Source organism: Thermobia domestica, chromosome 1, assembly GCF_964235325.1.
Source record: "Thermobia domestica chromosome 1, izTheDome1.hap1.1, whole genome shotgun sequence".
Lineage (NCBI taxonomy): Eukaryota > Metazoa > Arthropoda > Insecta > Zygentoma > Lepismatidae > Thermobia > Thermobia domestica.
In genome coordinates, this window is record NC_137454.1 from 105,940,341 (window position 1) to 105,966,538 (window position 26,198).

Here is a 26,198-nt window from a genome sequence, read left to right on the forward strand (position 1 = left end):
TATATTATCTCTGTAATTATTCGATCAATACGCACCTGTGCAGAATCCTGTAATAAGGTATTTATAAGGTATTTGGAAGAAATGGTATCATTCAAATTTTTCTACAAATGAGAATAACATTACAACTTGAAAAAAAGAAAGATACGAGTGATAAAGTAGTACAGTCATGACAATATCTGTTAATGTTATTAAAAATGCGCAGACCTCTCAACAAGGAAAAAAAAAAGCTTGCATTGTCATCTTTGGTGTGGAAAACCATGTTCACTTATGATAGAGTAGAAAGTTAATTTGGTTCTGATGTGGGCAAATGTTGCTACGGAAACGTTCACATGCATGGTTGGCAAGTAGAAACTATAGTTTGCTGTGCGATTGTTGTTGATAAGAAATCGGTGTATTAATTCCTGGCCGGAAGCAAAATGTACAGGGGGTGCACCCTCTTGGGGAATCCACCGGGTCCGAATCCCCAAATTTCGTAACTCAACATATATTTGAAGATATTCGTAATATGCTATACATGTTTAGCAGATAAATTATTGATGTAGCATAAATATTTGATCTTTCACTTCATTTTTACTTTCTTTCTTATAAAAAACATTCTATAATTTAGGTGACAGTATTTAACAGTTACTTATCGTCTATTCGGGTGTAAAATAATACGAGTTCAACACCATGTAGATATACCGTCTTGTAGTATTTGACCCCTTCCACACACACGCACGCACGCACGCACACACACACACACACACATACACTTTGGACCCCTCCCAACAAATAATTCTGGATTCGTCCTTGAAATGATAACATGTTAAGATTGAATATAATAAGAACCTGGATTATCGTAGAGATATGTATTGGATAATACGGAGCGCTGTGGTACATAGAGATTTGTGTTTTCCAGTTATTATGGATATTTGTAATGGCATCTCTTAAGACAGGGCGCAAAATTTCAAAGTCAGACGCACTCGCCTATCCGAAAAAGATGAAATGAAATGAAATCTTTGAGTTTTACGTTCCATGGGTATGCCGGTTAGGCTAAAGGAGACAGTGATGATGAATAATGAATGAAATGGTGGAATGAAGAAAGTGGGAGGAAACGGGAGAACCTCGAAAAACCCACGCACATGGTGTTTGTCCAGCACAAAGTTCACTTGGCAGGAGATGGGATCGAACCCGGGACCGTAAGCACCAGAGGTGAACGCTCTACCACTGAGCCACCGCGGACAAACACCGTGTGCGGGGGTTTCCTTGGGGTTTTCCCGTTTCCTCGCACTTTCTTCATTCCATCATTTCTTTCATTTCTTATCATCATCGTCTTCTTTAGCCTAACCGGCATAATCGTCGGACGTAAATCTCAAAGATTTCATTTCATTTCTATGGAAATAAGTATTGAAACCGGAAGTACTAGTAAATTCCAACTACTTCCGGTATTGGTAGAATGATGTGGATGGTGACATTTTCTTGAAAAGCTAAATTGATTGCTGAAATCTGGTTGTCGCATTTTATTACCGTTTCTGTTCTATAACGATGAGCGTTGAAACTAAAAATGGTTGATTTCTACCACTTTTGGTTTTAATAGAGGGTCAACGGAGGAGATGGAACCTATTGTTGGAACACTGAATTGACCGCAAAAAACCGCTTCTCCATATCATTTACCGTTTTTGTTCTATGAAAATCGGTTTTGAAAACGGGAGTACCATTAAAATTTCAATCACTTATGGCTTTTGGTAGAGTGTTGCAGGTGGTGATGATATGTTCTCTTGACACGATGAACAGATTGCGTAAAAACAGCTTCTATTTTGATTTTTGTTTTACAGGAACAAACAATGAAACCGGATATAATTGATTTCCATTGCTTGCAGTTTGAATAGAGGGTTAGATATGAAATCTGTTCTTGGGATGCTGAATTGATTGCAGAAAAGAGTTTCTCGACATCTTTTACCGTTATGGAAATCATTGAAACTGAAAGTATTAGTAAATTTCAACCCCTCCCGGGTTTAGTTGAGTATTGTGGATAGTGATGATATTTTCCCTTGAGATGCTGAATAGACTGCAAGAATCCACTTGTCGCTATGTATTGCCAGTTTTGTTCTCAGGCAAAAAACGTTGAAACCGAATATGGTTACTTTCCAGCATTTCTGGCTTTAATAACGTAGGATAAGGAACCTTTTCTTGGAACGCTGAATCGATTTAAAAAAAAAATGCAATTTGACATCTCTCACCATTTCTGCTCTGATACCTGTCGGAAGACGCACATAGCCGTTTTATAATACTTCCGACACTTATGCAAAGAACAGTTTGGAAGTCTAAAAAAATTGATGTGGAATAGGTGAAGGTTAGACGAAGTAACAAAAAACTCTTTTCGGGTAACAATCTTTACGAAACATGGGAAAAGTTGAAAGAAAGAAAATGATTCTTACATACTATAGAATGATCATCACATTGTGATAAGAAAATTTTATAAAGCGATAATGGGAATAACATCAACGAAAATCTTTCATATGCCACAATATTATAAATAGCACAGTTTTTTTCTTTAATCCTCGTCATAAGTTTAGATATTTTATATACCTAGGTACAATATACAGCACTGTTGTCGAAATTGCAATTGCTTTATAGCTTATTACATTTGACAATTATCTAGTGATATAATTCTTCTAGTCGTAAATCGTAGACTGCCTTTAGTAAAACACCTTTCTGTTAAATGTTACAAAAAAGAAATAAATAAATTCCAATTTAGTTATGTGATAAAGAATGATTGAAAGAAACAACCCTTCTATTTTTATAGAACTACTCACATGCTTACGTAAAAGTGTCTATCGCATTCCTAAGTCGGTTAACCTCTTCCAATTCTTGCGAAAACGACAGGTTAAGTGACCTGGAACATAAACTGTGTTTGTTGTTTTCCAATTGAGCTGCGAAGTTTTTTTTTTCTTTTTTTAAGAAAAAGAAAAAGGAAAACAGCAAAAACAGTTAAATTATTGGCTGTCCTTATCTCGCCACTTTTCGAAAGGAAACATGTCACTGGCGGTTCCTTTTCCTCCTCCCCATTCCACTTTCGAGCCCGACCCGTCTTCTTTTCCAATCCCCACGGCTACCTTCACTGTCACCTCCTTAGGGACTTCCCCGTTCTTCTGCTAACTCTTCCAATCGATGTCTCTTGTCCCGTCTCCAGAGGGCAGTGCGAGCGCAGCACATAAAACAATATGGCCGAGTTTAAAGGGGGATTGAGACGTAGCTAAGTCTAATCAAACTGGACAGACAGTCTGCGATTGGGTGCTTTTTAAGGGAGGGAAGTCCAAAGAGGCAACAAACAGAAGGGAGTTATATATTACACTTTGGTAAACAAATGGGAATCCTGGGAGAGAAAGGGGCCGATGTCTTGTCTCAAAACGTCTTGGCCACTGCATACGGCCACCACGTCAATACTTTTCCAAGGAGGTCTCGTGGAATCCCAGCTCGCATATCATTGACGATATACGGAAGTGGCTTTTGAAAGAAAAAGAAGGCCTTCAACTCTCTAAGGACAGATAAAGAAGGTCAAACGACCATGGAAATCGAAGGGTAGCGTCACAAAAGAGGAAAGAAATTACTTCAAATCTATGCAATAATACTTTATCAGACATTGAAGAGGACAGGTTTTTTGTGTCTCTGTGTGTGTCTGGAAAAGCATTAATATCTCTACTAGACAGTGCTGCATGAGGCTTTTATACAACCAATAGAGACTTACAAGTAACCTTTCACTAAAGAACGAAATAAATTGTAAAAGTAATGGAATATTACAGAAATATCAAGTACATACAAGAGAATTATTCAGAGATATAGATTGTAGGTTTACAGATGCTCTTTCACATTTCAACATATATATTTTCCCACTCGAAGACAAAAACAAATATTTATAACAAACTAGCAGCGTTCACCCCGCTTCGCTGGGGTCACCCCGGAACGCAATAAACTTTGTTACTTAGATAATTTTTACTTTTTCGCTTTCAAGTGATATGATAAAAACCATAGAAGATTGGAGTAAATGTTAACATTATATCGCCTGTCATTTATGTTAACCCGCCGAGTGACACGGTCATGTGGGTTGCATATAAATACGGTTAGATTTAGCTATGATGAGCTAACAAAGGATTTGTACGTTATGGACACTTGAATGGTCAATTATCTCAAGACACTGGTAATTGAAAATTAAAGTGATATGATAAAAACCATCTAGGGTCCAAATCTTAATAACCCCCCAAAAATGAAAGAAATTGGTTCAGCCGTATTAGCGTGATGAGCTAACAAAGGATTTGTACGTTCTCTTTTATATATATAGATAGCAGCATTATTTTACAGATAAAGTACAGCGTTTGTAGGTACCATTCTCAGCTTCGTTTCCTGCTGCGAAGTGTCCTATGGTAGTGCACCGCAATCATTTTTAACTGATGATACATTACACTGAACACCCACGACGTATCGAACACATTTACGATAAGAAAGGTTAGAATGTATTGAGCATCGTTACTGTCGTTGAAGGCGTTGACCGGCATATTCTGTATCAAAGTTGATCTCAACTTATTTCTAACGGTTTCACTTTAAAATAAATAAATAAGTAAATAAATAAAGTGTGTCGTAAGACTTATAAGCCTTCCGGATAGCATAAAAACAATCAAATGTACACCAAATTTACACACCTTATGGTGCTGCGTGATATAACTTTTGAAAAAGTCTATCCTATTGAAATATAGCCAGGCCCACCACTGCTTAATCAATTAGCAATGTAACTTCATGTCTAAGAGTGATAGAAATTAGTTCTCAATAAATGAATCAGCATGGCTCAGTGGAGGCAAGGAAATACGACAAAATTACCATTATTCATAACTTTATGCTGCTAGTTTCAATGCAGGACAAGAAGTAATGTGCTTGTAAGATAACAGGTAATGTATTTAACAGGATGCAGAACAAAAGAAAATGGTGAGTGGAAGATAACAAGGTACTGTGACCAACACATTTGGGATATTCTTACCCTGTTAGTTTCAATGCAAAACACAGTAGTTTATTAGGAAATAAAGGTAGAATACATTTTGAGTAACGTTACGCTTTTAGTTTCAGTGAAGGATAAGAGGAAATAATGCTAGTAAGATAACAAGATACTGTGATGAACATATATTGGATGATTTTAGCTTTTAGTTTCAACGAAAGATAAGAGGAAATGATGCTTGTAAGATAAGAAGACAATATGATAAACACATTTTGAGTTATTTTACACTTTTAATTTCAATGAAAGATAAGAGAAAATGGTGCAGTAAGATAATAATGTAACGTAATGAACCATTTTGAGTAACGTTATGCTTTTAGTTATAAGAGAAAATAATGTAGTAAGCTAATGTTGTAATGTGATGAAGAATTTTATCTTTAAGCTAATTACACTATTGGCGGAAATAACAGGAAATCTACAAGCAAGCTTATGCTTTCATTAGTGGACAATAGATGATACATTTTCAAAACAAAAGTACATGAAAGTAGAAATAAAACTTAACAAACTATATCTCAAAAGTTGCAATGGATTTTCAACTACTTGCAGTTCTAGTAGAGTGATAAGGAAAGAAAACGAGTCTATTCTTGGGATGCAGAATCCAAATAAAGAAAAAAAAGTTTCTCGCTATCCCTTACCGCTTTTGCTATGATACCTGTCAACAGATAGATAGGCAAACAGACACAGCTGTTTTATAAGACTTCCATTATTTAAGCATAGCACAGCTTATAGATCTAAAACTGCACATATTTTCCAATTTCAACTACCTCTTTGGTCAAAATTTAATCTTTTGACTCATTTTCACATACAAACCAATGTGGTAAAACCAAAAATTGTCGTAAGTTTCTCATTTTTTTCCGTATAAAAAAAATCTGAATAATTGTAGTTATTAGTCTTTTTTTTTACCTATGCACTCTAAAAGAAATAATAATATAAAAAGAGATTTCGCCCCAAAATCCCCGAATTTTCTCAGCCATTGGCCTCATATTTCAGTTTTTCCTTTCGTTCTTCGCATAACTTAGTAAGAATACGTTTATGATATTATTTTTTGGGAAAAACGTAAACCCCCCTTTCTCCCTTAGAATAAATGTTTCAATCAAAGTGAAATTAAAACTATCCTTGTCATCCCAAGTGCTAATGTGCAGTACCGTGCCGTGGAAAATCAGCGCTCTGGGCGAGAGTATACGACATCCCCTTCCCCAGCGCCCCTCTCTTCTTCCTTTTTTTTTCTCCCGAATTTTGCGTTCGTGAGTACCTGGATGTGCAATTTTCTAGCTCTTGGATTGGTCGAAAAGATGTAGAGTGGTTACCCAGTTCTATTAATGTAACTCCGTTACATTTCTACCTGTGGAGATTCAAGCCTCAAGGCACTCGTATATATCGTTAATATTAGGAATTTTATTCATCTTAAGCAATGGATCATCGACACATGTGCCACCAATACAGCAGGCACTTTAAGCAGGGCTTTGCACGAACGGGCAAAATGAATTGACGCTACGAAACCCATAGATTACATCACGCTGTATTAAATGCCAAAATTTTACAGTCATAGAACAAATGATAACGGGAGAGGCATTTACTTTCTCTGCAACAGTTAGTTGAACTCAACAATAAACGAGTCAATAATTCGAAAATCTGCACGGGACAAATCCTGTGTAGTCATTATCTTCAGACTGACCGCGAAGAACATAATGCAGTATTCGTACAAGTTATTATCATTTTATTGTGCATAATAATTTACACTGAAAAGATAGGGCGATAGCAACGCCATCTCTTATCACAGAAACAAACTTTGTGTGGCTTTACACTATCCTTAACCAGAATGGACAATACACTGAACATATTACTTAAAAGCCAACGCTCTTGAGTTCATGAGCAGCTTGTTTCGCGGGAATAATATCAAACAAACTTTAATATCTTTGTGACAATTAATGTTAAAGGAAAAATACGCATTGCACTCAATTCGTGAAAATTCTTATGAGAGTGATGTGTCATAGGATATGATTTGTACCCTCTCCGCTGGTCCAGTGGCTTGCGCGCTCTTTTGGTAAAATGTGGCCAAGGTTCGATACCCGTTCGGAAACCCTTGGAAATTGAAATGACTGTGGTTAGGATTACGCCTTAAACTGTAGATTCATGTCTCATATAGCTTTGGTATGAAAACGAACACTGGACTCTTAAGACTTTATTTAAAAATTGTTAACATAAGCACTTTTGGATAGACATAGTTGGTCTATCTTCTGTTGACCTGTCAAGGCTTTTGACTATTTTGTTGATATAATTGAGAGTTTTTGATTGATAGATTAAGAGATGTATAATTTTGTTGATATAATTGAGAGCTTCCTAGTTACATAATGGTAGTTAACGTTCTCGCAATTGTTGTAGGAGATTGGGATTCGATTCCCGGTGAAGGTTGATGCAGTTCAGGTTCCACATTTATCATTGTAACATTGTTCTGCAAAAAGAAAATAAATAAAAATAAAATAAAGTTTAGGTAATATATTATAAAACATAGGACTATATATGGTAAGCTTGAAAACTTTTAGATACAATTTAACTATATGACATAATCAAGGGCGCCGATCCTGCGGGGAGCGCCTCCCCCCAAAAGCTCATGTGAGCCCCCTAATGTATTTATGAATATACAATATTTGGCATAATTTGAATGCAATGTGTCTTAAAATCCTCATATATATATACCTTCTGCATCTCAATGCCCCCACCCCAAATTTATAGAGAAATCGGCGCCCTTGGACATAATGTTCCTAATATGTAGTTCGCAGACCGCAAATTGTCCTCGAGACATAAGACATGTCATTGTGGTTTTCTTGGATTGAACATTAGTAAAATAAATAAATAAATAAATAAATAAATAAAAATAAAAATAAAAAAAGCAGAAAAACTTCAAGTGAAATATATATCATGGTGTCCTTCCATCTCGCCAAACGATTTATCAGCTACTGATATTTCCAAGGTAAGAATGCCCACCATTTTAGGCGAGATAGAATTTCCATCTTGCCTAAAATGGTGGTAAGATGCAAGGACGGAATTTCTGCACTAAATAAGGAATTCCTGTACTAGTATTTTAACCACCAGCACTAAGAGATTGTAAAATTATACGCACATTTTAGAAAAAAAACTCTATGTATTAATCTTTCGTACGTAAGAAAATCAACAAGGTAGTTTCAGTACATTTTAATCAATATTGGAAATCTCTGTTTTTTATCGTTAACTTCCCACCGCGTATACTCTGCAAGTAAATCACAGACATGTTTAGAACAATCTCATAAAGAGTATCTAGTACTTTCATATATCAGTACCACAATTCCTTAAAACTATACAGGGTGTTTCAAAACAACACCGACAGTGTTTTGGAGCTGATTCCTGACACTAAGATAAGACAAAAGTATGGGTGCAGAAAAGTTTCCTTTTGACATTACGACCAGCCGAAAATCTGTCGGAAAAATGCAAAAACAGCCGTATCTCGAGAACATAATGTCGGATCGAAGTCCAGTAAAAGAAAAGGTTCATCATTTTTAGTCGTAGATTATATTAATGCACAATCTGATGTGGTGCAGGGGCGGCGCAAGGGTGATCCTCAAAGAAATTGAAGAATTCCTGGGATATTTTATCAAAAGTTGACTGAGGAAAATTGGCTAAAATCAAGTACATTATGTCAACGTACAAAAATCGTGATACATGGTCCAAGTTAGAAGAGCACTGTTAGAATTCAAAAAAGAAGAGATACACATGTTTGATTAATCTAGTTTGCCTCAAAGCAGAATAAATTTTCCAAAGGGGAAATGCGCTTCCGATAGACATATTCTCTGAGTATATGACTTACCGTTTTTAGAAAATACTGAAATATGTATGTTGCATTGGTGAGCACAGCTTTTGTAAGTAATTAAGATTGTGCTATATTTTAGAACCATTGCATTACTTTAATCTCTCTCTTATCATTCTTTTTTTTTCTTTTCTTTCATTTTTTTTTTTTTAATTTTAGAATACATCCTTAGTGTGATTACTTTCCTGAACTAATTCACTATTGACTTAGTATCACACATACTTCTAACTTTATTATATACGGTATGTTACCTGACTGTCTCTTCCGTCTTACTCTCACAAGTTCTCCTAGTAGAAGTTTTATACACACGTTTCGTTCGTGGTGGCCTAATACGATTGCGATGCCCCGAATTATGTAAAAGTTAAGAATCAGTGACAACACCAGATGGGAATAGGAGGACGAGAGTCCATCCCTGGTGAGGACGTCTGTATCCCACAGACAACCTGTATTATGATATGGGTGAAGTAATATAAAATTACCCCTTTCGTGTACAATAATTTGCTGTCTCCCAATTTTTTTTCTCCTTCCGCCACTCCCACGCAATTAATTAAAACTTGCGTCATCACTAATAAGAATCTTTCATTGAGTTCCTGTATCAGTGAGTTACTGAGTTGTTTGTTTTAAATTGATAATATAGATGTAATATTTTATGTGACTCCTGTAATTGGGATTCTCCTGTTGGAGTCAGCGGATTTAAATAAATAAATAAATAAATAAATAAATAAATAAATAAATAAATAAATAAATAAATAAAAATAAATCAATTTCATCCGAATTTAAAATACTTTTCATGGAATATTTTATAGGTTAAGAAATAGTTACTGCCTCAATGAAGCAATCGATGCAATTTAGTTCACTATTGTTGACTACTTACATATTGTAAAATGACCTTAAAACGCCTATTTATTCGTAATTTGAAATATCCTAATATGAAAGGTGCTCAATACGTATTAATGTCTAGACCTTATCAAATGTGAATTGAAGTAACCTGCCCTATTTTTCGACGCATTATCCTGCCACTACGTTTTTCTTCACCTGGCTATGAGCATTTTTACTCAGTCATTGTAGAATTATTTCCCCGTTCCTCTATCAATAGAAAATTGAACTATTTCTTATCCATAATAGACTAATAATGCTAAATGACTCACAAATCGAATTTAGTTGGTACCTTTAGCATTTCTTACAATCAACCTACAACAAAGTGTAGTTCTCAGCCTTTATGAGCCCCATAAACTCCATCTTCCTTACAAATAATAACAACAAGAGTACAACGTATTAAAAACTTAATCTTAATGGTGTCCCATCGACAAACTGTAAGCAACCTCTGAAAAATGAAATGAAATATTTCAGTTTAACGATCCACGATTACGCTCTTTAGGCTAAGGGAGACAATGATTAAGTCAAATGAATGATGATGGAATATATAGTGGAATGATAATGTAGAAGGAAATTGAAGTATTCCGAGAAGACCCACAGATACGATACGATGGTGTCTACAACAAAATTACTTGACTGGGGATTGAACCAGGGACTCCACGTACCAGATGCAAGCTGTTTACCACTGAGTAACCGTGCCCTCCCCCCCTTCCCACAATCTCTGAGAGACACGTGCAACCAGTTAAGAATAACTGACTTAGAAAAACGTACTTACCTTTTCCGAACGAAGGAAACTCTACGAATTCCACATACACTGACTGTTTGTATTCTTGTACCTGTATATTGGTTTATCACACACTATATTTACTAAACCGATACATCTGTCAGAATCATAGTGCTTCCTCCAAAGTAGGGGCACGGTGGCTTAGTGATAGAGCGCTTACTTCTGGTGCGGGATGGACCTCGTTCGATCCCAGGCTATAAAAGTACGTGGTGGATACCATCGTAGCCATGAGTTTTCTCGGGATTATAATGTTTTCTCCTACATTTTCATTTCACGAATTATTTCCCAATAATTAGCTTCCATCTATTATTGTCTCTATTATTGGATCGGGTTTGAGTTTAGCATCCCTTCGGTACTAAAGATGAGATATGGAGCTACGGATTAACGTGAGATTTGAATCGCTTGCGCTCCCGCCAGGAATCGGAGCCTGTCTCCTATGCCAAAGTCGTGTACGTTACACACATAGCCATGAGTGATCTCTCCGTCTTCATTAGCCAAAAAGGCATAACATTTAAACGTTATGGACTTCATATAATTTCAGTTCTTCCTCGATAGCCAATTCTGTACTGAGACAAAGTAGATCAATCAAATGTGTGTAACTTTCCTTTTTCGAATTCTAATGATGTTTCTGTAACTTGGACCACGTCTTAAGACTTTTGATAATTGAAATATCGTATTTAATTGTAGTTAATTTATTTCAGTCAACGTTTGATAAAATATCCCATAAATTCTTCAGTTTCTTTGGGGTGTCCTTACTTCGTCAGTGTAGCATATCGAGTTGAGCATTAATGGAAGCTATAGCTGAAAACATACCTTTTCCCCCGACTTCGATCCGACTCGGGGATTTTGCTGCGGGATTTTGTTCTCGAGTTATGGCTTTTTTTTTATTTTTCCGACAGATTTTCGACTGGTCATAGCGCCGTCAGGAAGCATTTGTGCACCTAGGTTGTCTATACCTTTTGTTTTATCTTAGTGTTAGCAGTCAGCTCCCAAACGTTGTCGATGTTGCTTTGAAACACCCTGTATATTTCTATCCTGCTTCAGATTAGCTCCTGTCTGCCAATCACCTTCCAGGATTCCCGAAACAAACCAAAAGTGAACTACATTCACTAAAACGCCTTCCCAAATCGCCTCCCCCTATGCTTTCTTGTTGTATAGTACTTATTATATATTTATATTGTATATTGTATTTATATTTATATTATTATTATATATTTATATTGTAGTTGACAAAGATTGCCAATATTGATTGAAATATCTACTTAAAATGCTAGTAAAGAATTCCCACTTTAGTGCAGAAATTCCCTCCTTGAATCTTACTGCCATTTTAGGCGAGATGGGATTAGACAAGATGAGAATTTCAATCTCGCTTTAAATGGCTACATTCTTGTCTTGGAGGTACCAGTAGCTGACAAATCGTTAGGCAAAGTGGGATTAGGTGAGATGGAATGGAATCCATATCATACACTATACTTGAGAATATCGAGCAGATATAATTAAACCAGTTTTCCTCAACCACTGTGTCGTGACACATTGGTGTGTAGCGAAATCATGTCAGGTATGCTGCGGGATTTTTAATGCCTTCTAAGATCTTCCGCAAAGAAATTATCTTTAGAAGGAAAAAAAAATATCGCAAATTGACATGATTTCACATTTGTCTTCCAAGTTTCATCTGGAAAGTTTGCTTTTAACTCTGTTCATTTTTCTTTGGAAAGAAACACTGGATATCGAAAAGTAATTTCAATAACGCGATTTTTGCATCTAGGAAAAAATCACAAGCAGAGGTGTCGCTAAAGTTTGAAACGTACTTAGGTGTGCCCCAAAGGAAAAAAGGTTGACAAACACTGGATTAAACAACATAATAATGTAAAGAGTATACAAATTCTGACAGCTTATATAGATGTATTATTATAAAACAAATCTAATTTATTAAGAAAAGTAGATGGCCATCAATTTTTAATAAGTAATTTTAATCTCTCTCTCTCTCTCTCTCTCTATATATATATATATATATATATATATATATATATATATATATATATATATATATATATATATATATATATGGCCGGATTTCAGATATATATATAAATTCACCCTACATAAAGTGCAAGTGTAAGAAAGACATAATGAATAGAAGTCAATAGTCATACAGAGAGGTGCGCTAGAGAAACATAAAGGGAAATAAAGTAAAAGAGGGGAAAAAAGAACCTTCCTTAATTTCAATGCCGGACTAAAAACACATTAAAGCTTTCCCACAATGCATTCGGTGACCAAACAACACCTTAGGGGGAAAGGCATAATTACTGTTTATTGTATGTCTCCGCACAAAACGAAAACCGTCTTTGATTATGTAATACGTGGTAGCATTGATTCGTTTCCTTCCTCTCTCTCTCTCTCTCTTCTTCCAGGTTAGAAGCCCCCTGTGGGCTTGGTATTGGGCCCCGACCCCCTGCAGCGTTTCAGATTCATTCCGTAGAGCGGTCGAGTTGGCTCTGTCAGCACCATGTGTGCCCCTGCCAGGAGGCCACCCGCCGAGCCGCACGAAATGGAACGAAGGGAGTCCTCGACGACGACCAGAAACGAAAAGGGGGGAGGATGATGGGTAGAAACTTGGCTCTTCCCCCTCTCAACTATCAACGTCAATACAACAACAAAATCAGTGTCACAAAACTTTGGAAACTCTCTTTCTCTCCGACTAAACAAATATCTAATTCTTTCAGACGATATCAGAATGTAGCTTGTAAAACAATTCGACGGGCTTAGTGAAAGCTACGTAATATACACTTTGTCCGGATATATTATTTAAAAAAAAAAAACAACTTACACTGTACGTATCTGCAAATACATATGTTCTAAGAGCACGTAAACGAAACAATCGAAAAAAATAGCCATGGAACAATTAATGGAGATTGAAATCCGAAAGTGCACTGTTAATTAAATCCCGTGAGTATAATAATTAATGTATAGACAGCAGTGTCCATCCCCCCAAGTGCTTGGACGCAATTTCCAAAATTTTCAATTCTCCACCCTTCAGAATAGTAGACATCGGAGTTGGTTGTAACAAAACCAAGGTACCTTGCTATGAAGACTAAATTATATTCAATTTAGCACTCTTAAAAGTATTATTATGGTAGATTTAAAGTATAAGCAAATAATATATATTTGATTGTGCCATTTTCAATGAAAAATTATGTCCTACCTCCAAAAAGAAATATCATAGACACAACCTGGACCCTAGGTCGCCAATACTAGGGTGTCCAACCCTCCGAGTTCTGCACATTGACGCCTACTACGACCAATTAGCCCTACATAATAAGGCCTAGTATTGTTTATAGGGTATTGTATTGTATCTTACAAGTGAACTCTAATAATACGATAGGTATAAATTGTTACAAGAAGACCCGCTGCCAAACAAAACAATTACCTGAATAATATAATATAAAAGCGTTCCATAATTCGGATTTTTTTTCAACAATATTATAAAGTATCCAAAATTCAAATTAATAATTTTGTGAATTTATTTTTGGGATTATATAAGAAGGAAGTTGTAAACAATTTAATCGTTTAAGAAAATAAAAGGGGTAATGCCACAGATTTACGAAGTACTCCTGCAAGAAAAAGACATCGTAAGGCGTTTCATAACAAAGTTTGAAGTAAACATTACACTGCAACTAGGAAGTTCTAGAAAGTTCACAAATCCTGGTAAACGAGGGATCAGTGGTAGAGCGTTCATCTCCGGTGCTTGGGGTCCCTGGTTCGATCCCAGCTCGCGCCATGTGGACTTTGTGGTGGACAAACACCGTGCTCGTGGGTTTTCTCGGGGTTCTCCTGTTTCCTCCCGCTTTCTTCATTCCACCATTTCATGCATTTCTCATCATCACCGTCTCCTTTAGCCTAACCGGCATAATCGTGGGACGTAAAACTGAAATATTTCATTTCATTTTCCTAATGTTTAGATTTTTTTTTTTTTTTTTTTTTTTTTTTTTTGCTTTATGTCAATTTAGATAGATTTTTATACCTCAAACATGTATGGGCTTTAAAAAGAAACTAGACCATATGTACTGACGCTACAACTGACAAAGGACTATGATTAGGTGACGTAAGTTTAGTAAGTGACACATGGTCAACAACGACTTTCAACTCCATTCTTTCCGAGTTTCTATATCAGATTTCTTAGTTCAACTAGCTTTTAATTATCGCGAAACCCTAGATTAACATCGAAAGCTATTTCCTCCCTTGGGAATCGATCTCCAAAACGCATATAAAAAAAAGATACATGCCCAATTATTCGGCAAAGAAATGTCTATTTCGATGTTCTAGGTTTCTACCCTATAGGTTAAGAGATGCACGATACTTGCAAGTAAAAGATAATGCAATTATTGATGGAATGAGAAAATGGGAAGATCTCGAGAAGACGTACTGACATGGTGCTGTCCACCGAAAACACCCTAGAATAGGATCGAACCAGACACATCTGGCATAGGAGGAACGTCAGGACTTTCAAATTATCATTAGGTTGTCGGTTGTTCTGTTGACCATTTAGAGATATGGGATACCCATGTCATGAATGCTGTATTCTTAATCGATTTGGAATCAAACCTGAGATTTATACAACAATGGCATGAACGCAAGCTATTAAATGAGCGAAAGAGGTTATTTTCTTTTGACAGAGACTGTACATATATAATATAGAGGATCTTTCATACTATAGGGACATTTTTCACGTATAAAGTGTCGCACAATAATTAGGAAAGGGAGGTGAATATTTCGCTACCCTAATAATACTGTATTAAATGTGAAATAAAATAATCCAAACTTGAATATAATTAAATAAATAAATGAACTATAAATAGTTAAATTTTGAATTCTCTTCGCTATCTTTATTTGAAAATACATTTATTATGTATTTTAATAGACTTCTTTAAATCGTTAAAATCTAGCTGAAATGCTTGTTCTTCGCACGGGATAAACAGATATATGGAAAAATATTTAAACACTTTCCCCTTAGGATACGCATTAAATAAAACGTCAGATACTCTATTCTTGGCAAAAAATTTTAACTCATCTGCATCTTAATCCCGTTAATCCATACGAGGTGATAGAAAAGTATTTAAAATAGGTACTATGTTCACTATTCATTTCAAACGGGTAAGCTGTTTTCGGTGATGAGTTAAAATTACACAGACAACATCCTTTACATTGTGGTGAAAAAAAAAAAAATAGAAATTGTCCTTTCCCTACTTAAAACAGAGATTTTGGAAAATGTTGGGTCATTCGTCCTCTTATTTGTAACGAGGAGTTTATATCAGTATTTGTAAGTATAGTTTCATGTTTCTAACTTAAGGAGCTCGTAAGATACTTTATTTTTCGCAGATACCCTTAAGATATGGCTTTAAATCAAAGTGATGATTAAGACCTAGCTGTAGGTAGGTACTAAGTATTTGGGGTTAGTGACCTAGCTAGGCGGGTGTGTAACACTCATTAATTTAGATCAAGTTTCTTTCTCCTCTGTATACGCGTTACTTCAAAAGTTCCACAAAATTTGACACAATTGATTATTTGAGAAAGCATCAAGTCCTTAGTTACGGGATGGCCAGGAGGCTAGGCCCACTGCGACCTTCTTCAGTCCCCTGAAACTTTCATCCGGGGCGCAGTAGCTCAGTGATAGAGCGTTCATCTCTGTGCGTGGTGTCTCTGGTTCGGTCCCAAATCGCGCCACATGGACTTCGTGGTGGACCTTAATTATCATAAACATCTTTGTAATCCCCTTTGCTTTACATTCACTGAGTTGAATCAAATCTGTGAGTGGCTTTGGCTGATGTTTTTTTTTTTTATTATTATTATTTTTAATTTTACTTTCTCTCCGAGTCAAATTTATGTTTTTCATGTTTCTGAATAGAATTCTCATCGCATTTTGCTACCAATTTTAACACAAATAGAGACACAGTGGCTCAGTGATACGGCGCTTACTTCTGGAGTTAGGGATCATTTTCGATCCCCAGTCAAGTAAGTTTGTGGTGGACAATATTGTGTCCGTAGGTTACCTCAGGGTACTCTCATTTCCTCCTACATTCTGATTCCACCAAATTCTTCCAATCATTCACTTGCTTTAACCATCCGTATCCCTTAGCCTAAAGGGCATAATTGTGGGATAAATTGAAAAATTTGATTTCACTTCGGTGTAAACAAGAAAAATAATTTAATAGACATCACGGAAGCTTTCATGTAAACACAAAACGTAAATTGTTCTCACAAAACTAATTGAAAATGATGGAATAAGTGTCAGACGTAAACGCACTCTAAGGCTCCCTCATGGCTATATGGTTAGCGTATGCATCTTCAGCGCGGGAGACTAGGGTTTGGTTCCCGGCGGGAGCTCATGTGATTCCGACTTCAAATTAATCTCAGGGACATTGATCACTGGGGTGCTTCAGCATACCCAAAATTTTTAGTGGATGATCAATATCCACATAAAATAAAAGAAAAATGAATGAAATAGGAAAGAAGAAAACAAGAAGAAAAGTAAAAGAGGAAAATTCTGATGTTTCACCACATTTCTTGTGACAGTAGGGCCTGATATTTTCATAAAAATTATTAGATTTCTGGGTTTTCGCCATCTATGGTCTTAAAACCGTCAGATACTAGAGATGTTGTGATTTGACGAGCACACTATTCGGGGAAAAGTGAAGAAAGGAACCGCCCTGGACCCTGCATGTTAGGTACCATCCCGGCATATGCCTGGTATGAATAAGGAAAATCCAGGAAAAATCTCACTCAGAATAGCTGGTCAGAAAAAAACTATTACATTTTTTCGACCGAATATCCTTATCGAAAATTGAACCTACTACCGCTCGTACCAAAGTCGATTGGCAAAATGAAAATAGTATATTCTGTATACGGACACTACACATATATAATACGCTATTTTCTTTGGTCGCAGATAGTGCTTGCAGCGGTTTAAAACAAACATGCAATAATTGTAAAACGTTCCCCTCGTTTCCTGCTCGGAACCACAAGTGATCCTTCCTTGTAACTTCTAAACTAATTGACAGAAATAGCGGAAATGGTTCACCTATATATATCTTATTTACTACAAATCACGATGTACAAAATATTTTTTCGTGACGATAGGTTTATAGAATGAATTATTCATTTTTATGTATTAGAATTTTATTCATCTTTCCCCCTTTTGAGGTTAAATTTCCAAATAGTCAATACGACTTGGAAATAGTTCCCAACTTGTAACTGTTATGATTCAAGAGATCATTGCAATCCAAAAAGCAGATTCTTTCTTTTTTTTCTTACATAAAAGTACGGGTTACAAAGGTACTAGTAATAGTTTCCTTCTCCCCTTATCAGCCATTTCGATTTTGGGCAAACATATAAGACATTTTGTATCAAAAAGTATTTTGTATACCACATTACATATCTTCAATCCTGGAGTTGACGAGTTTTGTGTCCGGACACATCGAAAGAATATTCTTTTCAAATCTTCCCTTATGGGTTATTTTTTTTTTTTTTAAATCCTTTCTTAGGACTATCTATAAATAACACTGCCAAATTTCACCATATTAAATCAAGAGTTTCGTAGGTACAGTAAACACTCAGTCGTTGTGGGTATTTTGGTTTTATATAGTAGTTATAGCACTAAGCTCTGAAGTTAGCAATTATGATTTCGAATACTTATTCATTGGTTAGCATTGAACAAACAATACTAGATAAAAAAAATAATCATAATTAAGTACTGCAAGAAAACAAATAGGATTCTGTACATAGCGATCAAGATATACTAAGTCGTCTCCATATTTAAAGTATCAATCAATACTTTAATCTTCATTCTAACAAGAAAATATAATAATTGTTTTGAAAGCAAACTCTGTCGATCACGGAATGGGTAATAATTTGTAGCACTACATAGAAATTAGGAAAAATCAAGATATTTTCAACATTAATAAAGAAGATGAAATGATTAAAGAAGTAAATAATTTATTGAAATTTAAGTCTTTGCATGCAAAACAAACGGATAAAACGGAATAATAAAGGAATTACACAAATTGAGACTTCATTATATGCTATTTATTAGTGAATGTCAAGCATTAGAGACATCTAGGGATACGTTGGGTATGTATTGATTTAAGAAAATGTGTAAGGGGTATAGATTTCTAGTTGGACTCCTTTAGAAATTAAACCCTTTAGTGGGAGAAGTAGGAAGAACAAAAAGCGGAAGAATTCAGGATCTTAAGGAAAAGGGAGAAACAAAATCCTGATTTGATTCGCTAGATACAGGGTACAAACTAATAGATACATTTTGTATCTGCGGCGACGAACTTACGGTTTATTATATTAAATTATAGTTAGTTACACGCTCTTTAAACAACAAAATCAGTTATCTGGTGCTATAGAACTCGTTTTACAACACCTGAGTAGCTTTGAGGAACCGAGCCGCAGAAATATATAGTATAAATTTACATGTGTCAAACATGTACAGTAGTTCTAAACACTCTATAAACTTCGGATCTATTTTTTGCCGTCCGTAGAGATTTCTCGAGATAAACCTTCCCAAAAAAACAAACTACCTTCACATTCATCTGCAAATACTGCGTGAAAAGTACTGGGTTTATCTTGTCAAGTACATGCATGCATCCACCAGTGACAGACAGCATCGTCGACGCATTGCAGAGAGTGAGTATGTGGACGTATGTATGTAGTTTGTATGAAAAATTGTGGTAACAGAAAAGTAAAGTGTCGGTGACTGGTGTTGAAGTGCAGAGAGCGGGAGTCGTCATCATCCCTCCAGAGCAGTTGAGTTGGCGGACAGGACAACCTCGTCCTTTCGCTCGCTGAAGGATTCTGAAACTTTAATGTGTCACGCGTGTGGTTGTCTCGGGCCTCCACATAGCGGTCGGATCTCACGTATCATTTATCAAGGTCCAGTGTGTGTGCGAGGCGGGGCGGGACGAAGCGGTAGACGAATTCTCTTTTTCCTTCTACAGTAGCTTCTGTGCGAGGGAGACAGAGAAAGAGAGTCCCGTCCAGTCATTAGGGACCGAGCTAGCTTTCTTGATGAGACGTCTATCTCGCCAATTAAAATCCCAGCAAATACACGGAAACCCTATCTTTCAGTTTCCATTAGCTCGAACTAAGTAACTCCTCAGGGATTCTGTGGACCACTGGCCATAAAGCCTCGAGCCTTCCATGTCGAGAGAAGAGTGGGAATGTACAGCAAGGGGGGAGGGGGCCGTGAATGGACGAAAAAGAGGTTACCCCCCTGTTGCAGAAGCGCTCGGGCTGGAGATGGTGGTTCCTCTCAAAGAAGAGTAACGAAGGCGCGCGGATGTATGCGGAAGAGGGCTTATACATATATATATGTATGTGTGTGTGTGTGTGTAGTGGGTGGGTGATGGCCGGTGCGAAAGGACAAGGGAGACACAGAGAAAAGGAAGAAAGATAGACGAAGGGAGAGGGTTACGTTTTATAGCATCTCCCAAAGTGCACTCACTAACCTGATTCGAGGCTGTTCTCCGTTTCCCCGGTAACGGCAGTTGGCGCCCCTCCTCCGCTGAGGAATGTGTCGGGCAGACCTATACAGAAAAGAGGAAAATGAAAACATTCTCGTTTGATGGAAACAGAAACATTATTTAAGCCACACACACATTCATATACACGTATACACAAATGATAATGGAAGCAATATTATATACATGCGTAACAATAGAAAGTGCACCATTATTATCTAAAGAAATTTTTAAAAAGTTAAATATGACACTTGATAACAAGACTCAAGAACACTAAGGTAATACTTGTATCAAAGTATTAATCTAGAAGATAATCAACTGTGTAATTCTTTCATTATTCAAACTTTCTATATTGATATTCTTCTTAATTTCATTGCTGTACATCACTTCAAATGGAGAAGTGCCCACAAAGTCCCAAGACCCAAAATGCGTCATTGATTTTCTAGAGTGGCGGAGAGAGAAAAAATAATGAAAAATGTTGATCAGTCAGTAGCTAACGTGAATATAAAAATATAAAATTTATACTGGAACAATGTGGTAAAGATCAAAGCTGTAGCCAATGTGTGTGGACTATGGGTAGAGTGGGATAGAACTAGAGTGTGCAGGAGATAAAAGTCATGGGACTAGGATAAATTGGAGATAAGATTCATGAAACTAGGATGTATTAGATATGGAGTCATGGAGTTAGGATGTATTGGAGATAAGAGTCATTGAGTAAATTCAAAATGATGTATTGTGTTTTTGAGAAGTGCTCTGTCTTACACACCTTCACCTATTTTAAGTTCATAGTTTACATTTAACCTTACGACAATCATTGTATCTTGCACTTCTTTCCCCCATTTTTTCAGAGTTGCAAAATATTTAGATAATATAGTATTTTTTTTTAACGAATTATAGATAAAACATTGTATGTTATTACTCTCTGTAACATTGAGTTGTCAACGTACTGAAAGTAATAAACTCTTACGTAATTCGTATTAAGCTTTTCACTTTCCCTGTGTATGATGTCAATGATGAAAGTGATATGTAAAGAATCTGTGCCAATGTCTTGCGTATCAGAGAATAATCATGTGATAGGAGTCAATGTAACATTATGTGATATGCCTGTCGAATTGACCTAACATTCTGAATTCAGAGATATTCTCCCGGAAAAGGCAATATATCAGTATAAGTATGTGTTCGTGGGGACGTCATCAGCGAGGGTATTTCCATGTCACGATGAAGACACCAGCTCAAACACGGATTGCCCTCATGAAAAGACTAAAATGAACATAGTAAAATAGGACAAACAAAACGCTGCACGATATAAATAAAAACTAGAAAAAAACGGATAAAGAATAAATATATTGAAATAAAACCTGTAACACTGTTTAATATTACTTTAAATGATAGGTCTACCCTTACCTCACAGAACTTAAAACCAAAACAAAATTTTATACAATTTTTTTTCGAAGTCGCTATTATAATCGTACGAATGGATAACCATATGTTTATTTTAAGTGATAAAAAAAACTCGACAATGTTTAATTTGTTATTGAGAAAGGACTTTGGAATATCTCAGAATTCCGGTGATATAAATGTAGATAATGCGATTCATTTATACTCTAAAAGCCATTTCCATCCTTATTTTATTAAATACATTCGAAGGATCGACACTCAAATGGGTGAACGACGTCGCAATGATATAATTGTACATAACAACAATATAAAAGTAAAAGTGTTAGAACGTTTGATTATCTGAAAGGTTTTCTTTACCAAAGTAGGAGTAGGTATTTAGAAGATACGATTGCTAAATTTGAATGGAGAATATTATTTAAAAACTAGTGAACCATTTATCGAACATAGCTGCTTTTACCAGGATTCCAATAGAATTCAGAATGGGCTAGTAGCTCGGTAGTAGAAGTAATGTTCGACGGAACAGAGCGTGAAATCTTTAGTTCTTCCTTAGTTGCAATATTGGATTGGATTAGATTTGAGCTAAGTGTCTCCTTCAGCAGCGAGACTATATGAGAAGTGGACCTACAGCTTAACGTAAAACTCGAACCACATGAGTTCCAGTTGGGAATCTAACCCGGGTCTGCCGCGCCAAAGGCCCGAATGCTGTCCACCTAGCCACGAGGGAATTCTTCGTTGCAATATTACTTTTGACAAAATTACAGATATAGCAAACAAGCCGCTACTTCGAACACCGCTGCATGATCTTACAAGGGGTGGTAAGACGGAAGGAAGATTCTTATGATTTATAGATCTTACTAGAAGTCAATCAGTTGCAGTATTGACCGAGCACGTGTAAAAATAAGATTAAATCTTTAACTTAAAATTCAACGCTTATGTCCTTTGGGCTAAAAGAGATAGATGACTAATGAAAGTGAATTATTATTTTTTAAAACCGGCAGAATGATAATGTGGGAGGAAACAGGAGCACTAAAAAGAAAACCTACGGAAGCAATAGATATTGTCCATGTTAGTAAAAAAAAAACTCTTGGCGAAACAACCCTTAGAGAGCCAGGGGCTACTAGACGGCATATGGGACTCATGCCTTTGGGGTGATGTATGTTCAGCACATCGTCTTCCCTTGCTGTTGATGGTGGATCTCTAGACCGAAGTCCACTACTTCTTTAGCTTCCCAATTATCCTCACACGCTGGGTAGACTCCAATGCCAACGCCATCTGATGAGCACGAACAATCACCTATCTTTTCTCTGACCGGACCTGGCACTGCTTGACTTCGCTCATCTCACGAGAAGATATTTTTCCAGTGCGGGCAGAGCATGTTAAGTTATATAATGTTTTATCAATTTTAAAGGTGTGTTGGCAATCGTGACCTGTTCTCTGGCGGAAACAGCGCCACACGCCACTGATATATAAAAATAAGTTATCTTATGTTCTAATAGAAAGCGTTTCGCCTTTCGTGCGTTCCAAGTTCTATTCTTGTTTGGATCTCACATGAGTCAAATCTCATGTTAAGAGGTAGTTGCATTCAGCTTACTGGTATATCATATAATTTAATTGCTGAAAAGAGGCCTTACGAACTCCAAATTAACCAATTCAAGAGGAGTAGCCTATGTAACATATGTAGATATCTTTTGGCTCATAGAATTGTAATCGATGACTTCAATATAACTTAACGCTAAAGTGCATAGCGTGGGCTAAATTAACGTGTGAGTCTCTCCATATAAGCGTTCGATAGGATTTTCTCTTTACCCAAAATTTTTTTTTCCCCTGAGAGCATTTTCCATTTAATACGAGTTCCATTAAGTTCTTTTGTCTTAGGTCAAAACCAAGGACACTGAATTGATACGCAAAATAAAGCCATAAAATAGATACGCTGTCCACAGAAAATTATGCATGATTCATTCTATAACTTAGGACAGTGAGGTCAATGTACACCTTTTTGAAATTGTATTCTCTGTCCGTTTGTTTTCGTCTCGGCAGGTCGATAGAAATCTACAGGGTTTTACACAAAAGATATAGGAAGTTTTATGCACTCTTCATACAGCCCACATGACAAACACTGGATTACGAAACTAATGCGATGAAATTATATACCTGAAAGTTTTTTTTTTGTACCTAATAGATTTCAATATATTTACCTTTGCTTGCCCTACATATCTTCAACCGGCATTATATCTCCTATCATGTTGGTGCCAGCATTCCTGGTGGGTGTGGATGCGATTATATTCGTTATTTGGTGTTTAAGGTGATTTAAATCTTGAATTTTCTCAGCGTACAACAGATGTTTTACGTGCCTCTAAAGAAAAAAAGCCAATTGGTCCTCCTCTGCTGATTCCTCTTAGTTTCAATTAACCAAATAACGCACTGTGCTTTCTCGACTGAATTCCTCATTGCACTGCCAGACGACACCATGATATCAAAAGTTTAGTTAAAGTCAAGTGGAAATGAAACTTGATGACGCAACAACTTCACCTTTCCAGGGGGCAAGTTTCATTTCATGAGTGCATCTTCAGTCTTCAAAAAGAAAAATGCATTAGTTTTTTTTTTTTTTTTTTTTTTTTTTTTATAGAGATCCTGTATTTTGTCCACAGGTATAAGAACACATACCGGAAGTGGCAGATTTATGTAAAGCTGCGCACAAGGTGAGATGAAGCAAAATTTTTGTGATGAGATTCGAGACCAATCGGAGCTTTTTTTTTCAATAGAAACAGATGTATTTTTAGAGACGAGAAATCCTTCAAGAGACACATTTTTGAGACGAGACAACCGCAACTGTACTCTCGTGTGCATCCCTATTAAATTTAAAGAATCCTTGTCCATAAAACTGTTTTTGTGATAGTTGGTGTGTGGTCAGTAGATCAATCCAAATTATTGATAATTCCACTGTCTGTTTGGAATCTAGGATACTGTACTTATTGATTGAAGTAGTTTCGACTAAGAGCATATACTAAAGTGATCCTCACTGGGAACAGAACCCGGAAGTACACATGCTCATATCCTATATTTACCAAAAGCTGACAGAGCCCTCTTCGGTTATGTAAGGGCTCGCGCGCGCGCTTTTAGTGTACAGGAGCCCGGATTCGATTCACGATGGGAGATGATTGAAATTTGAACGCTCGGATTCCATCTAATTAAACTGTAGGTCCATGCCTTATATAGCCTTAGTGCTGGAAAACGACGCTAAGCTTCAACAAATAAACAACAAAAAACTTGGTGATTGAGATATTCGTCCGTGTAGAAGTAGTATTCTTGAGCTGCTAAAATTAATGTGTAAAAGGTGTTTTCAAAAGAATTGTTGGAACACTTTCATTTTTGCTTACTTCAGCATTAAATTCTCTGTGGCATTACACGCTAGTCTCTCTCTAGCTTCCTTATACTCTTGCTTTCGTTCTAATACTTGCTCCACATCCTCTGAATGTAAGAAAACTTTTGAGGTTCTTCTTCTTTTCTTACTAATAGTATTTCTTCTTTCTCTTCAACTGATGGTTCCAGTGGTGGCACTTCTTCCCTTCTACACTCCTCACTCTCGATTCCTTCCAAGAACTTATCTTTTTATTTCGATGTCTCATATTCTGAGGACGGATGGAGGACTCTGAGTAATTACACTCTCATATTCGGGGAGTCCCCTGGCGGAGTCCCTAGACGCGGACCAATCGTGACCGAGACATTCCCCAGAGATTGTCGGATGCCGTTTTCTCCATCTCCTGGAGACTTGGGAATATTTTGTCTTCCTCTGCCCTAAGTCCCCAGGGGGCAGTGTGCGCAGAACGGCAGAAAATTAACGCAAACCTGCAGGGAATTTTGGACTATTGCAGAGGCTCCCATCTTTTGAGTTACTTCGGCGTTCTTTTCCTTTTAGTTTTCGTTTCTCTTCATCTTTCTTTTTCTCCCCTCTCCCTCTCTCTCTCTCATCTTCTTGAGTTCCAGTTTTCTTTTTTTCTTTCTTTTTTTTTGTCTGCGCTAAGTTTTGGAAATCGAATAATGACTTCTAAGGGAGGCCCCAAATCCGCAGTTTCTACGCCCCAGGTAATGGCACCAAAGATTCGAAGAACGATATCTTCTATCTCATCCTTGAATGTCCGTTCTTAGTTGCTGCAAAAGTCGTTCCTCAATAACCTTGTCCTGTTTATTATGACACTCTGAGGACGAGAGAAGAAAATGTAGCGATGCTTGGAAAGGGGGAGAAGATATCTGGTTTTGGGAGTGAGAAAAGAAAGAAAAGAAAATGAGGAAGTGAAAAATATGTCTTGTTATACTCACATTTACGTAGTTTCGTCTCTCCACTACTACGTTCCTGCGGGTTTTAATATTAACTTTTTTTCTTGTCCAATGCCTGTTTTGTGTATCTCGTCTTTCCTACTTATATTTCGCCATAGTTCATAACTTATTTGATAAAATCACACACACATTCGCACACGCACAAAATCTAGTTTCTCGCTAGCTGCTTGATTCAATTGGCAAAGAATATAGTATTTCCCTTCCACAAATGTAAAAGAGAGCATTTTCAAAACGATCCTTAGTGCTTTTTTTTATTTTTCAGTTTTCTACAGTCAAGTCACCTTCTGGGATAAAGTCTTTCGTCTCTAAGGACCAACTCACACCCATGCTACACTCACACAGAGAGAGGGAGTGAGAAAGAGTGTAACAAGAAAGAAGATTTTTGTGTCACGGGTTTTTCCCCTCTTTTAGCCTTAGGACACCACG

The 26,198-nt window shown here is 36.6% G+C and overlaps 1 protein-coding gene across 1 annotated transcript in view; it reads right to left on the reverse strand.

The window, feature by feature from the left end:
* Positions 1 to 26,198, reverse strand: part of L (zinc finger protein Lobe) — an 813,940-nt gene that overhangs the window by 503,828 nt on the left and 283,914 nt on the right. The window contains exon 4 of the mRNA XM_081761539.1: positions 20,028 to 20,105. Within this exon, the coding sequence (XP_081617665.1) occupies positions 20,028 to 20,105 (78 nt within the window). The remainder of the gene's footprint in view (positions 1 to 20,027; positions 20,106 to 26,198) is intronic.